This window comes from Ammospiza nelsoni, chromosome 2 (assembly GCF_027579445.1).
Source record: "Ammospiza nelsoni isolate bAmmNel1 chromosome 2, bAmmNel1.pri, whole genome shotgun sequence".
Classification (NCBI taxonomy): domain Eukaryota; kingdom Metazoa; phylum Chordata; class Aves; order Passeriformes; family Passerellidae; genus Ammospiza; species Ammospiza nelsoni.
This window is the reverse complement of record NC_080634.1, coordinates 9,272,240-9,286,994: the sequence shown is the minus strand read 5'-3', so window position 1 is coordinate 9,286,994 and position 14,755 is coordinate 9,272,240. Positions and strand designations below refer to the sequence as shown.

The 14,755-nt window shown below is 39.0% G+C and overlaps 1 protein-coding gene across 1 annotated transcript in view; it reads right to left on the bottom strand.

Annotated features, from left to right (window-relative positions):
• Window positions 1-14,755, bottom strand: part of ROBO1 (roundabout guidance receptor 1) — a 288,045-nt gene that overhangs the window by 106,360 nt on the left and 166,930 nt on the right. The window contains exon 4 of the mRNA XM_059466209.1: window positions 7,094-7,251. Coding sequence (XP_059322192.1) covers window positions 7,094-7,251 — 158 coding nt within the window. The remainder of the gene's footprint in view (window positions 1-7,093; window positions 7,252-14,755) is intronic.

Below are 14,755 nucleotides of genomic sequence, written 5' to 3'. Positions count from 1 at the left end.
GAGGTAATGTGTTTTACAGCTCAGCCAAAACCCTGACAAGCAACACCTAAAACAATGTGACAAATGATAATCAAAGACTAATGGACCACTGAAAAGAGTAGCAGAAGATACCCTGAGAAACCTTTGTCTTAACAGAGAGTGGTTGTGCAGATGTGGAAACATGAGTGGTTTCGACACGGCAGGGGAAGAGGCAGGCATGCAGAGAGAAGTGAGGGCAAAAATGGGAAAGGTGTCCTCATGATAATGCAGGAGACAGCACAAGCACTTGGCACAGAAAAGAAGGGAGAGGTGGTCCAGAAGAAACATCTTCAAAGATTTCTGGAATCTGGAGAGCAAAAAGATTTCAGCAGGAGCAACAGGGATTCTGAAACAGAGCTTTAAGTGTGAGCACAGACCAAGAGTGTCACATTTTGGAAAAAAAACAAGGAGAAGAAACAGAAGGATTTAGAGGAATTCTCACTATCCTCTGGGACAGCTGTGTGGTTACAAATTGTTTTTCACAATTTTTTACATTTTTTTTTCCTCTTGGGGTGCCAAGTTAACTCACAGCAGCTCCAGCTGCGTCACCTGTGGAAATAATATTAAGAGCAGAAGAAATATAAATCATTAACAAAAACTACTCTTGATCCTTGAGGAAGCCACCATTGTAGGGATCAGGAGATGAAGTAAAATGAGAGGTAGAGTGGGAAGCCAAAGCTCCCAGGGAGTAAGAAAAAGGACTTGGAAAAAAGGAAATTGCTGGGAGGCAGCACATATTGGGAATCAGAACAAAAAATACACTTCAATACACTTCTCTTTCTAACCCTCTCGGGGCCTATAGGAAATTGCTTCTTGCCCTTTAATCTGCCCCAAAAAAGAAAAACAATTAAAATGAAATAAACCCCTGAACTGTAAGTCCTTGCTCCTGCCTTCCCCTCACCCCCATTGCTTGGAGTGCCATGCACCCAGGCCATGATCTCTCATGCAGCTCTGCACAGCAGACACAATATTGCCATTGGAATTACAGCCTTTACAGGGGTGTGCATTCTTTCGCTGTGTATCTAAAATACCTAATTTGGGGAAATGAAGGTGTTAAGAGATTAATGATCAATAAATCAATGTAAAAGAGAGGAGGCCTGAAAAAACAAAAAAAACAAAAACAAAGAGAAATGGAGAAGAAAGAAATAAGAATAAACATCTTGAATTAATTTGGAGTGGCAATGCAACAGTATGGTTTCTGTCAGGAGCAGTGCTGTAGTAATGGGTTAAGACTGTTACTCCACACAAAATGCCCCAACAAATTCAATCATTTTTTTTTTTTTAATTTCTCTCTGCATTGCAATTTTTCCCTGCAATTTAACTTTAGAAAGAAAGGCCCCTTCCTAAAGAGGGAATTAATTTCTGGGCTTTCCACTGTTCCTTCCAATACTAACAACACTTTCTCTTTTCCTTTTTAACTGACAGTCCTAGCAATTTCTTCCACTTCCTTTTTTCTCACGATCAAGGTCACGTTGGGATCCACCTATGTAGTTTTAAACTTGCCAAAGCACGATGAGGCAGTGACTGGTCCCACCAAGAAGGAATGAAAGCAGCTCTCTTTGACAATTCATTAACAAAAAAATTGGGGCAAGCACATGAAGCATCTTCCTGTGGAAGGTACCATTAAGGAGGTTGTCCTGTCACAACAGAAGATCAGAAGGCTTTGTTTTCACATTTTGAAAAACATTTTCATCACACACTCATGTAAAAATAGCATTGTGTAAGACCCAATAAATGCTGCACAATTGTGATGTGCTATATAAGGGCTGGGAAAGGAGATGGGAATTGAAAATTTAAGTTGCAACTCATCTAAAATAAGAGTGTAAGTCATTCAAAACTGTTGATGTCACAAGACAGCCACACAAAAAAGGAATGAAAACCTGTATGCATTATTCATCTTCTAACTTTGATCTTTAAAGCTAAGAAACTTGAACAAGGAAAGATAAATGGCTTTTCAAGCTTTTTCTTTTAAAAATCAAATGAGGATGATTCAGGATAAATGAGAGATAAGAGTTAATACGAAAGAGGGGGAAATTGCAATCACAGTGCTGCATGGAAGTTTCAATGCAAAGGCTTTGCTTTTTGTGTGCAATTACAAAGGATTTCTTTCTAAGGTACCAGCATCCTTTTTCATGTATATGTAAAAGATTTTACCTATTAAAATTTCATGTTCAGTATGCATAGCTTTTTTCTTCTCCCACCTATACCATGACTTGATGTGAACAATTCGGAGGCTTTCTAAAGCAGGGGCTACCAGTGAGCATGGGGCAGGAACAGACTCAGCTGTGAAATCCTGACCTCCAAACCTGGCTCAAGCATCAGCTTGGTCTGGAGCTTATGCAAGATATGTACAACTTCTCCCACTGGGAAAGCACTGATAATTACAGGCACTCTGACTGCATCCTGATTTCACTGAGGTTAGTCAATTATGCAGGCATTGCTGCTAAAACATAAGACAAATTGATAGATCCAAAAGCACACGGAGGTTGTCCTGGAAGACCCACAAAACCCTCTTTGAACGCTCTGCACTCCTGAGAGTTTGTAATTATTGCCAGTTTTTGCCTGGCAATAGACACGCTCAAAGGCCCCACCATCTTGGCTAGATTCCTGATGTCAGCATCTTACAGAGAGACAGCTGCATTTGGGATTCACAGAGCAGACAGAGCAGCAACACAGCTCCTCGAGGGAGGCTCTGAGCAAGCCTGACACAGGCAGGCACTGCCACAGCCATCACAAATCACAGCTCACCAGCCATTTCCAGCTGCAGCAAGGCCTGGGAAGAATGCCTTGGCTTCACAGCATGCTGCAGGAGGGTTTGCTTATCTGAGCTTCCAAATTGTTACCTCCACACAAGCAGATATCGCTAATCAGGTGACAGAGGCAGACAGGCTGGGGGGATGCAAGCACACGTTGTGAGATGGAGGAAATGGCTGGGGAATGAGGTGAAAATTTGGTGGGATGTGTGTTAGGAAGGCAGTGAGAACACCATTTGGAAAGTAGTGGGACATTTCTGGGGTACAGCAGGAAGGGTACAGGGTGAGAAAAGAGTGAATGGAGGCACACTGAATTCACAGGCTGACAAGCAACCAACACTGACTGTGATTACTGAGAGTGCCTGAGCAAGTCATTGCTAATGGCACTGGCAGCCACTGACACTCTGCCAACTTCATCCAGACAAAATACATTTGGAAAGGCCAAACCCAGTGATTACAGCAGTCAGCAGAAACTCCACTGACTGCACTTCCTCCCCAGCCTGAGGGAATGCAAACTCACAGCTTTTGGCACCAAGGCGACACACGTGGCCATGTCCTAATGATGCTGTGCTGCCATGCAAAAGAGATGGCTAGACTGAAGGGGCTGGGAGCAGGGCTGTTCCTGGGGAGGATACCTGGCAGCCTGGAGCCCTTGCTCCAAGCAATGGGTGGGTCTATGAACTTCACCAGTGCCAAATGTGTAAACAGCAAGAAGGGCTGGAAACAGAACCAGGAACTTCCACACCCTGCTGCACTACCTTTTCTCTCTCTCATGGACAACACCTTGCACCTTCCTTCTCCACCAAGTCTCAGCTCCAAGAAGAGTGTCCCACAGCCTCTCCTAGTGCAGATGGATCATGCAAGAAACTGGAAAAATATATTTGAGCTTTACACTGCTTGCAGTGAGAAATTAGAGCTATTCACTGCACTGAGCTGAGGCACCCTTTATTACAGGAGCGATTCCTGCTTCCACGTTAGGAATTAACTAGGTGAGAAAAATTACCTAGGTGAGCATGGAATCATACTAGTTCTTCTCTGTCCTCATGATACCTTTAGCTGAATTTATTGAATTAGAAAACAGTTAAGTGTCTGCTTCTCAGGCAAGACTGCTCCAGCTTCATTTGTAATATCTGGAGAGGGATTAGACACGTCAAGCATTTGCTGTCATACCATGGTGTATGGAACACACATGAGGAAAATCACATTGACCCTAAATGCACTCAGAAAATATAGACAACACACTCAAGAGTAGGGAGAAAAAATACTTTGGTGATGATTCTTCATCAGGGGCACCCATCAGACATTTGTGCACTGAAGAGTCTATACCAAGTCTCTAAAACTGGGCACCACTAGGAGAGCTGTGCTCAAATAAAATGTGTGCTTCTATAAACCCCTTCACAGATAGCTCTGCCCTCACCCTTAACTTTCATTTCCTATTTGTTCCATTCCCTAGTTTATAACCTAAAATACATATACAGTTTTTTCTCTTCATAGCACATTTATTTGCCCCACAAATGGACCAAAAATATGAAAAGACTGATTTTTATTATCTCACCTACATAAACACATTGATTTCCTTAACTCTACCCAGGACAAAATAATATTTTCTTTTTATTGCATTCCTGAGGAAGTAATGCCTTAACTTAGATCTTATTTATCTACATCTTTTGCTTCAATCTCTCAGTCAGGAACAGAGCTTCCAGCTCTGTTTTTCTGGCATTAGCACTCATTCTGAAAAGTCCAGATTTCTGACTTATAAATGACACTGTCATTGCAGAGGAAAAAAAATGCTTCCATATATTAAAAATAAGTTTGCTCCATGGAGATACCATTTCCTTAAAGAAAATATAGATATGAATCAAAAAAGATGTCAAGCATCATGCCTTATTCAGAATAAGTACAGTCTTAATGTTTATTTTAAATCTCTTGCCAGAAAGGAAAGCATTAATACAACGTGCTTCATGCAGCCTTTGACACTTACAGAACTCTTAAAATTGTAATGAGCCAAAGATCAACAAACCTATAAGAATGAAAACAACTGGAAATGCTTTAGAAGTGGAGCCACTCAAGCTTTTCCATTAATTAAATGCCCACTGGTATTACATATGCATTGAACACCAAGACATATAGGTTGACATTTCCTGATCTGCTAATTTCATGGCTTAAAAAGAGGAAAGTCACACTTGTACTATGGAAATTTACTGCCATTGAGTCAATCAAAATTTTGCCACCACATGAAGGTAGGTGCGCATTTTAAAAACAGACAATTATAAAGAAAAAAAAAAAAAGAAACCTGTCACTTAAACTCTGTAATTTCATCCTTATTTCAGCTCTTGTACTCTCCTAGGTTTTTTTTTTTTTATTCCTGTTGCCAAACTGAAATAGAAATGCCTTTAAGGAGATAAATGAACAGAAATGGAATTATTCTAAGTCAGGTTTCACAATTAGCATTTCATTCCCATCTGCCCTTCAATAAATTGTCCATTCCAGGTGCCAATCCCCACTCCCCTCCCAGCCACTAGCAAGATCATACAGATGGTTACTGCAAAGCTGTAAAGAGGTACATCTGAATGCATATTTACCCACTTGGCAAGACCCTGCTACAGCTGTAAGAGGATGGAAATCTGCATTACAATGCTGCTTCAGGCTCTCTGGCCTGTGTCAGGGAGCCCCCACAATATCAATAGTGCTGCCAGGCACATATGACACTGGGCTGTGGCAGCTCTGTTAATTTACACCACTGGAGACAAACCCTCATTTGGGCACCTGAAACAAGTGTAAATCTACACCTACATCAAAACTCACTTTCATTTGTTTGTTTCTGGGAGGCGACTTTGATAACAAACAATAACTCTGCCAGATGACATTGGTGAAGGAATAGTGTGTGGGTGAGCATTTGATACAAACACCAGAAAACAAAACCAAACTGAGGGGCTTTATTTCATCCTAAGAAAAGCTTAGGTGACACTGCCAGTCAGTGACAGCTGCCCTTGTTCTGGGTATGTCTTTGTTCTGGCAGCTGGAACAGTTTTCATCTCTAACAAAAGAAATGTACTTAATAGGCAACACCTGAAAATCCCCTGCAAGAATAAACTACAGCTATAAAAAAATGCAAGTTTAGAAAGCTCTTCCTGGAGGAAAAAAGAACAGCATAGGTAGCACTGGAATCTTCTCTTTATCTCAGGTCAACTGACTTGTCACGGTTGGAAGGAGATTTGAAAAGGAAATTGCAAGTTCTTAGCAAGTATGATTGGAGGAATAGAGTTAATAGCCAGCAATCAGTATGGGTTGGGAATTTAAAAATTTAAATGTATGCATACGCCACAACTGCAGAATGCCTGGGCTTTGTGTTTGTAAAAAATAAATGGAATAACAGGCAATTTCAATCTCAAACCAAAATGGTAATTTTATACTTAGGTTGCTGGGGTCTGAGCGTACTTCCATTAAACATTTCCCTCAATTTGATGTGATTGAGGCATGTTAAAGGTATGTGCCTCTAATCCTGCTTTACATTAGAAATCCTTCCAGTACCAACAGGACAGTGTGTGCTTTCAGATGATACAGTTTCTCTCATGTGCAAAGATATTTCTCCTATCACCACATTGGCAGCAAATAAATGATTTTTGAACCCCATTTCTCACTGCCATTTCTGCAAGACATTTAGGCTCATCAGCTCATTGTTTCAAAAGGATAGTTTTATGATTTGAGAAGCTGCTTTATCCATACTCTGGAATAGTCATGCACTGTATTCAGCAAGTTACAGATACAAATGAGTATGACAACACCTCTAATAAAAAAACAGATTTATGTAAGATGGTGGGATAAGCCATTATCTCTCTAAAGAAATGTGTCTATATCCCCAAACCCTTTTAATCCTTTCTAACACAACACACAACTTTCCTGCATGTGCTATTTTCAGCAGAATTACAAAAGAGACTACTTGTAGTTTCTCTTTCCAACCAAAGGCAGATATTACAGACTGCAAAAATTTGTAGGTGGATGAAAGGTATGGAAATTATAGGACAGTGATGAGTACAACGAATTTCATTTCCACAAGCTTCTAATTCTTCTAAGGAAGAGAAGAATATAGGTTTTGCATAGGCCTCTTTAACAAACAAATGCATACCCTGCAATGAAGTGCTAGGAGATGAGAGGTTACATTCCAAGCTAAATGCAAACTAGCCCTTGCCTGTGAAGCAAGGAGAGGACACATCCTGGAAAGGACAGCACAGCCAGAGATGCCCACAGGCTCAAGAGACAAGAAATTAATTTGGATTAGTTGATTCTTGTGTTGTTTGGATAAAAAAAAAATTTATACTTACTGTAATTCTCTCATCTTTGTCATCCAGAGGGGTCCCATCTTTCTTCCATGATATAGTTGGCTCTGGGTGACCTCTTGGGGGCTGGCACTCCATCACTGCAGGTTCCCCCACAGCTACCATGACATCTGAGGGGTTTTGTCTGAAGTCATCCCGTAGAACTGAAAGAATAAAAGCAATGAAGCAAAAAATTACTCAATAATATGCTAATAGTGGAGCAAAGTGTTTTGTATTGGCCTTTAATGGTGCCTGTTGTCACTGTATTTCACATTAACAAACAGATCAGTTAATCAACTGATTATTGTACCCATCCCTGAATTTAGGGCAAAAATCAATGAATTAAATAAACTTCTCAGTTCTTTGATGACGTTACAAATCACTAAACATTTGCCCAGCCTTAGCCAAACTCATCTTTGCAATTTGGCTTGTGTCTTTTTAAAGAAAAAATATTAAAAACCTTTCCTGATCTCTGGTAGCTGTCACTTAGCCTAAACCAGGACCACATCCTTTATTTAGAAGTCAATTTTGCACCTTTTGTCTATTACCACCTTTGCACCCAAAGAAACATTTTTATTGTAGCTTCATTATCAGAATTTGTTCTTTTTCATCATTTGGCCAAGCCCAGGCCTAGGAAACTCTAATTTCCTCCAGTCATCCACTATGGATTTTATCAACAGCTGTGTGATTATTTTTCTTTCTGGGAAAGTACAGACATCATCCTGTGCTCACCAGACCACTACACAGGGACACGGTTTAAAGGAATAATGGCATTTCTAAGCCTTGCCAAGTAAGTGGCATTAGGTTTAATCTAAAAATAAATAACTCAAATGACAACAAACAGAACATTCTAGTCCCCTCCACTGCTGCTCCTCCATCCACAGTGAACAAAGGGTAGGGTAATGGAAAAGCACACTGCACCCAAAGGACTCTCAGGATTTTTACAGAGCTGTAAGTCACTCCTGCTACCTGCAACAGTCTTGTGTCAACAGTAAATAATGCCAAGAAGCTGCAGCAAAAAAAACCCACAAAATATATATCCTGCAAGCCATGGACCCCAGCTACATGGACATTGACTAGTGAACAGGGATTTGGTTGTTAGTGCTGCTTCAAGGGGAAGTGAGATTCATTGTCAGCTGTGAAGGAATGTGGTTGTTCCTACAAACTGGCATGCACAGGGCTACCACGGAGCCATCCCTCTCTGTAAGGCCTTTCATGCTCTAAAGTGCTCTGAGGGCAAATGGGTCACCTGCTTTGGGACAGAGGTATATACACCTTCCTCATACCTGCTTTTATTATGACGTAATATACAACTGGGAAAGTTCCACACTGATACACAAGTACAGGCAGGAATGAAAAACAATAAATAAAGAATACTTTGCCACTTTTCTAGCTAAATGACATAAATTCCAAAAATAACAAAGAATATTTGTGTGTCAAAACCACTTAGATATAGTACAGATCTCACCAAACATTTAATTTACTAATCTCCTTCCACACTGAAGCACTCACATTTCTAATATTTCTAAATTTACTGAAATTTCTGGATACCCTGGAAACAGGACATAGTGATGCTCTGAAAGAGCATGGTCAAGGATTAAATGTCTCTATCACATTAACAATACAAACTAATAGAACAGAATTATAGGACTTAAAGAAGATCTTATAGAATAATTTAGATTAGAAGGAGCCTCTGGAGGTCATCAAGTCTACAAGAAGAATATGTTTTTGAATGACCATGTTCTCTTGGACAATTAGGTCTCTTCAACAGACCTAGTGTAAAGATTTAAAAAAAAAAAAAAAAAAACAAAAAACAAGAACAAACCAACACAACAAATAAAATGTACCTATTTCTTACTGTACAAAAGCCTGAGAAAACATGCTGCACCTAAGATCAAAGTATTTATCTTCCTAAAAGCCAAGACTCATGGATATTTTCCTTCTACGAACTTGGGAAAAATTGAAAATATTTTCAGCTATAACATCATGTTTTTAAAAAGGGGAATGATGTAATTTTCTGTTATTCAGAAAGGTAAGTCAAAAGACCAACCCTTTAAACTCCCTTCTGCTTTCAACAAAACTTTATTAAGTTCAACCTACATTCTCTTACATCTTCCTTACCATATTCCCTTATATATTGATGCACCAAAATTGCACTTCAAATTAATTTTTGGTCATGGAAGTGTTAAAACATTACTCATGTACACTGAAAATGTAACATATTCTTGTTCCACTTATACTGAATTTGGTGTTAACAGCCAAAGACAATTTCTTGTGTTCCCAAGAAACCCTCAAGCCATCCAGCCACATGGATCACTATAAATCATGCAGTGCAAATGGATAGCTGGACACTGCAGCTATTGAAGTCCAAGAATTTTTTCTACTGAATACTTTAGAGACATAATCTGGCTTGGAGCCACTGATCATATTATTACTTTTTTTGGTTTTCTTCCCATTTCTTCAAATTAAAGAACATTAAAGAAGACACAGAAATTGCCCTAAGTTACAAACCCCTCCCTCCCATAGATCCAGTTCCCAGAGTCAACAGCACATGAAAGTGCAGAAGAGTTTATTTGCTATGCCACAGTTCTATTGCAACACAAAAAGAGGTGCTTTGACCATGAGTAAGAAGCTTCTTATTACTGCTGAAGATTGTATCACTTGGATAAATTTAAGAGACATATAAAAAGAAGCAGCCTGAAGTTTAAAAAAATTAAATCAAGTGATCTTAATAAAGCATAAGTGCTTTTCAAGTCTGAAAGACCTCATAACCTAAGAGAAAGGACTATTAGACAGCACCTCAGATGGCTTTAGCACCTTTGAAGCAACAAAGAAGTCCAGTACTTACATAATAAAACCAAATTACTTCTGTAATTTCTACACTCCTTAGTCTTATAATAGCTTGACAAGCAAAGTACCTTGCCTGCAAACCAAGACCTTTCACAAATTAACCAGTTCTAAATAGAATGCCTAGGAGCACATCAAAGGTCCAGGCCACAGATACTTCAAAACAAGTATTTTTTTCCTAATTTTCTATGAATTATTTTGGCTCTAACATCACATAATGAAATACTAACAAAATATAATCCATTAGAGATTACTCCACAGATAGTCATCGTAATTATTTTTGCAGCTGTAAAGCAGATACATGCTCTGTTTTGTTTGCCTCAGGCCCTGGCAATCTTGCATGAAGTTATAAATCTAAAATTTTCATCCCTTACTGAAAAAAACCCTATTTTTTTTCTTTCCTGTTTTTCATAGTCAAGGCTTACTGTAAATTGAGAAAACATTTCCTTTTTAATTTATATTAGAAGTATACTGTGCAATCCATGACAGTGAATGCTTTTTGTTACTTAATGGTGAAATTTCACCTCTTTCTACATATATGCAGCTAGAATTAAAAAACGACATTTTAAGAAGATATTTGATTTTTTTCTTTTTTTTAAGAATCTTCATAGATATAACATTCTCCTCCCCATTTCTGCCAGACCTCGGTTAAAGTTTTCTAGCATTTCACCTGATATTCTCTGAAATCCAATGAATGATGATTGCAATCATCATCACAGCAGAGCTGGGACAAGTCCATGATCTTGCTGTGTGAATTTGCTGAACTACTCAGGTTCAAAAGCAGCTTTTGTAGCTCCACTTAAAAGTCAACTGCTCACACACCTACTTCATATGGTGTACTCTTCAATCCGCTAAAGAGTTTTACTTTCCCCAGAGAATCTTTCTCAGGGAAGAAGGGAATTGGTAACCACTTGAGGATAAATTTTTACTGATAAGCAACATACATTTTTATTGATAAGCAGAGATGGCACCAAAACAGTACTCTGTAAAATGCAGCACTCAGTGCTTTTTTTTCTTAAGTTCTTTGTTGCCTTCTATGAAAAAGAGTAGGGAGACACTATAGGGTGAAATGGGAGGAAGATAGGCAGGATTTTTTTGCCTATATAAACTGTGGGTAATTCAGAAAGGTTACTGTTGCATTTTATCTGTAAATAACTGTGATTTGCAAGGGACATATAAAACACAAGATAAAATAAACCAACCAGAAAGTTCTAGTCAATACTTGAAAAGAATGAATTTGTAAGGAACACACTAATTACCATCAGACATTGTGGATATCATGCCTTAACAGGTGGTATCATTTAAGACCTGGAAATCAGAAAATTTCCTGCAAATTTTGATTACAGGTCTGTTCCAGTCTAGATGCTTCCAGATGCCAGATCAGTTCAAAGCAATACACCAGAATATATCTGGGATTTCTAATCAACCAAGATCAACCAGCCACGGTCACCCAGTGAACAGAGGAAACGGGAAATGTTGATGCTTGTACTGCAAATTTCTGAATGAGACCAAGGCAATTTTAATCCATTTTAATTCTTATAAAAAGGCATCACTTGCTTCCCATTAACTCTCTTGCACCATCCCATACAAAACACACAATTTTACAAGTCTGCTTCTTAGAGAGAGACTGGTGAGCCAAAGTATGGCACAATTATTTAACAGAAGACATCCCAACAAACTCCACTCTTTCAGCATGAACATCATTTGATTCTTTCTTTGAATGTGCCCCAAAAATGGTGGAAAAAGAAAGTGAAATAAACAGAAGAAATGATCATCACATTTCTTTGAACAACTAGACCTCAGCTAATAAGAAAGTTTCCAACCCAAGCAAACAAAACCCTCCTGACATCAAACAAGCTAAATACAAACCTTAGTGGCCCACTGCCCTGCATTTTGGCTAATTTTGTTACAAGTTGAAATAGATTTAAATTTTTTCTTAATATCCACCAATTCTATGATTTTCATTAATTCAAATAGATAAAAAGTATTTCTATGTTTCCCTTTTCCTCTCCAACAAAAGAGCAGTATTTACAAACTAAGTTTCCACCTAATACTTCATTTGACTAATAAAGTATGATGAAGAAAACAAGAAAAATGAGAGCTTGCTTTGAAAGCCTGTAAGATAAGGGAAACAAAAATAGGATTCAGGAGGTTATATAAATCTTCTAATCCCATGAAGCTGTAATCAAAGAGAAACTAATTATTGCTTAGTCAGGATTGAGTTGTTATTCAAAAACAGAACTCTTCCTGTAATTTAGGCTCAGCAATGATCCCTTTTCCCCACTACCTACTGAACTTGTAATTCAAATTTACTGAGACACACCAGACATTTCTGGCATTCAAATATAAGATGGTTGTCAGTTGGAACAGTGCTTCAAACCAGGTGCTTAATTTTAATTACAACTAACTTAAGCTTCAGCCAGAATTATGGTACCTTGTTTAAAGACTTTGCTGGCATGAAATTTATACAGATGTCAGGATAAAATTTTTAATACAGGCATGCCAGTAACAGGAAAGTGTTAGAGCACCTAATTAAGCAAAAAAGAAACAAACAAAGGTATGCGTTATCAAATTTAAGTCAACCCATGTGTTACCATATTAGATTTTAGACCTCATTAAACTGTTACCTGGTTTGACCAAAAAACTTGATCATTTACAAATGAGAAGTAATATTTCTGAAGAGACCTCCCTAAAAGTCTCCATGCAGCCATAAAATGTTAAAAACTTATTCCCTGAAAAAATGCTTTCTTTTCCTTTCTGGAGGTGTTAAAACCAGGTCAACATTGGTGTTAACTAAAATAAATAGTCATTAAAACGGAACAGAAGGAGTAGAGCTATAAATAGTCAGAAATTACTGTTGTGATCATCCAACAAGACCATTCATGTATTGCAGGCAATAATTCCATGCAGTGACCCAGTCCAGCAGTGCTCTATGGAATGCTTCAAAAGATGTCCACACTTCCACAAGGCTCCAAGAGGCTGGAAGGCACAGCCAGCATGCCCAGGGCTGCTCACTTCCATAATTTTCACTTCTCTGATGTTTCCTACCTCCAGCACTCTGACCTCTTGCTACCCCTGCTCAGTCAGACCGAGAGCCTACTGCAGGCAGGCAGATGCCAATCAGTTCATATCACATCTCTGATGTTCTCTCAGCCTTCTCTGAGGCTCAAAACCCAAAGGAGCACTGGACACGTGGCCACTGCTCCGAGCACAGCCCCTCTGTGTGAGAATTCACAGCAAACAGTTTCCAGAGGAGGCTGCTCACTGTAAAGATGCTGATTCTAAAGCAACGAGCACGACTTGACACCAGCACAGCACAGATCTACCTTTAATCCTTGCCTATACATTTATGACCACACATTCAACACCATCTATTCACACAGTGCTGTCATACTCTGCTCTAAAATCTGCCCATCTACCGCCCTAAAGTCTGAAAAAACAAAAGCATTTTAAAATCAAATGGTTTTTTGCTTAGCAGTCACATGTATTTGTATGAGTTATTTAGACCTTTACCTGAGTCTATGTAATTGAGATCACAATATTATACACATTTCTACTTCAAGATCTCCTTTAGTGAAAGAAAACAACCATTAAAACCCCTCAGTAAAACAAGTGTGTTTTTTCTACTTTATTACCACTGAGATGAACTAATTTAGTTTAAACAGCTGGTTCATAAATACTTCCTCCATGATATCACAACTGAAGGGTTAATGAATGCAAGAAAATATATCAAAAGGCCTTTCTTTTAGACATTGAAACAATTTAAGAACTGTCTTCTATTATTATGCTTGTTCTCATTTTGTCAATGATTTTTCAATTTTGGTAGACATTGTAAGAGGCATATAGAAATTTTAACAGTAATTTACATTTGAAAAAGGTAAGAGTGCTGAAGAACAGCACTTAACTTGAATGAATGAAAAAGAATTACTCAAAGAATTAACTAGTGAATGGTATATACATAATGCTTAGGTTCAGAAAACTTGCATTCCTACTACCCAGCAGAGTAACGAAGAATTTCCAGCAATGGGAGATTGCCTCTCACCAAACACGCAGATCTGCTAAAGATTTTACTTAATCTTGCACCACATTCTGCTGTAAAAGCATTAACAGATTAAAGGTGTCAGAAAGCAGCATTAAGTTCATGTTACCAGCCTGTGTAATTTAGTACATTATTAGCACCACCTGGCTTATGACACCAGCAGGGAGCACCGACAGTCAAAGCAGCAAAGAAACATGGCTTTGTTTTAGCTCTGACAAACAGAACCAAGACAACAGAGCTAAATGTAAGTGACAGATGTAGAAAACAGCAGCAGTGAAATCAGACCACACCTCTAAAACATTAACAAAATGTACTGTCTCCATTACTGTAACCTTTAAGTTGTTTTTAAACGGATTCTCTCAAAAAAATCATGGCTTTGATTGATTGATTGTTTTTTCTCTGCCCATCCAAACAGGACCTGGGGGTGCTGGCTGACAGCAGCTGAACATGAGCCAGGTTGTGCCCAGGTGGCCAAGAAGACCAATGGCACCTGGCCTGAATAAGGAGCAGTGACCAGCAGGACCAAGGGAGAGACTGTCCCCCTGCACATGGCAATGATTTTATTCGTATGTCCAATCTTGGGCTCCTCACTCCAAGGAGACTGAGGTGCAGGATTGTCTCCAGAGCAGGGCAATGGAGCTGGGGAAGGGCCTGGAGCACAAGTGTGATGAGGAGCAGCTGAGGGAGCTGGGGCTGTTTAGCCTGGAGAAAATCAGGGGAGAGCTGGAGGTGTTTAGCCTGGAGAAAAGGAGGCTCAGGGGAGAGCTGATCTCACTCTACAG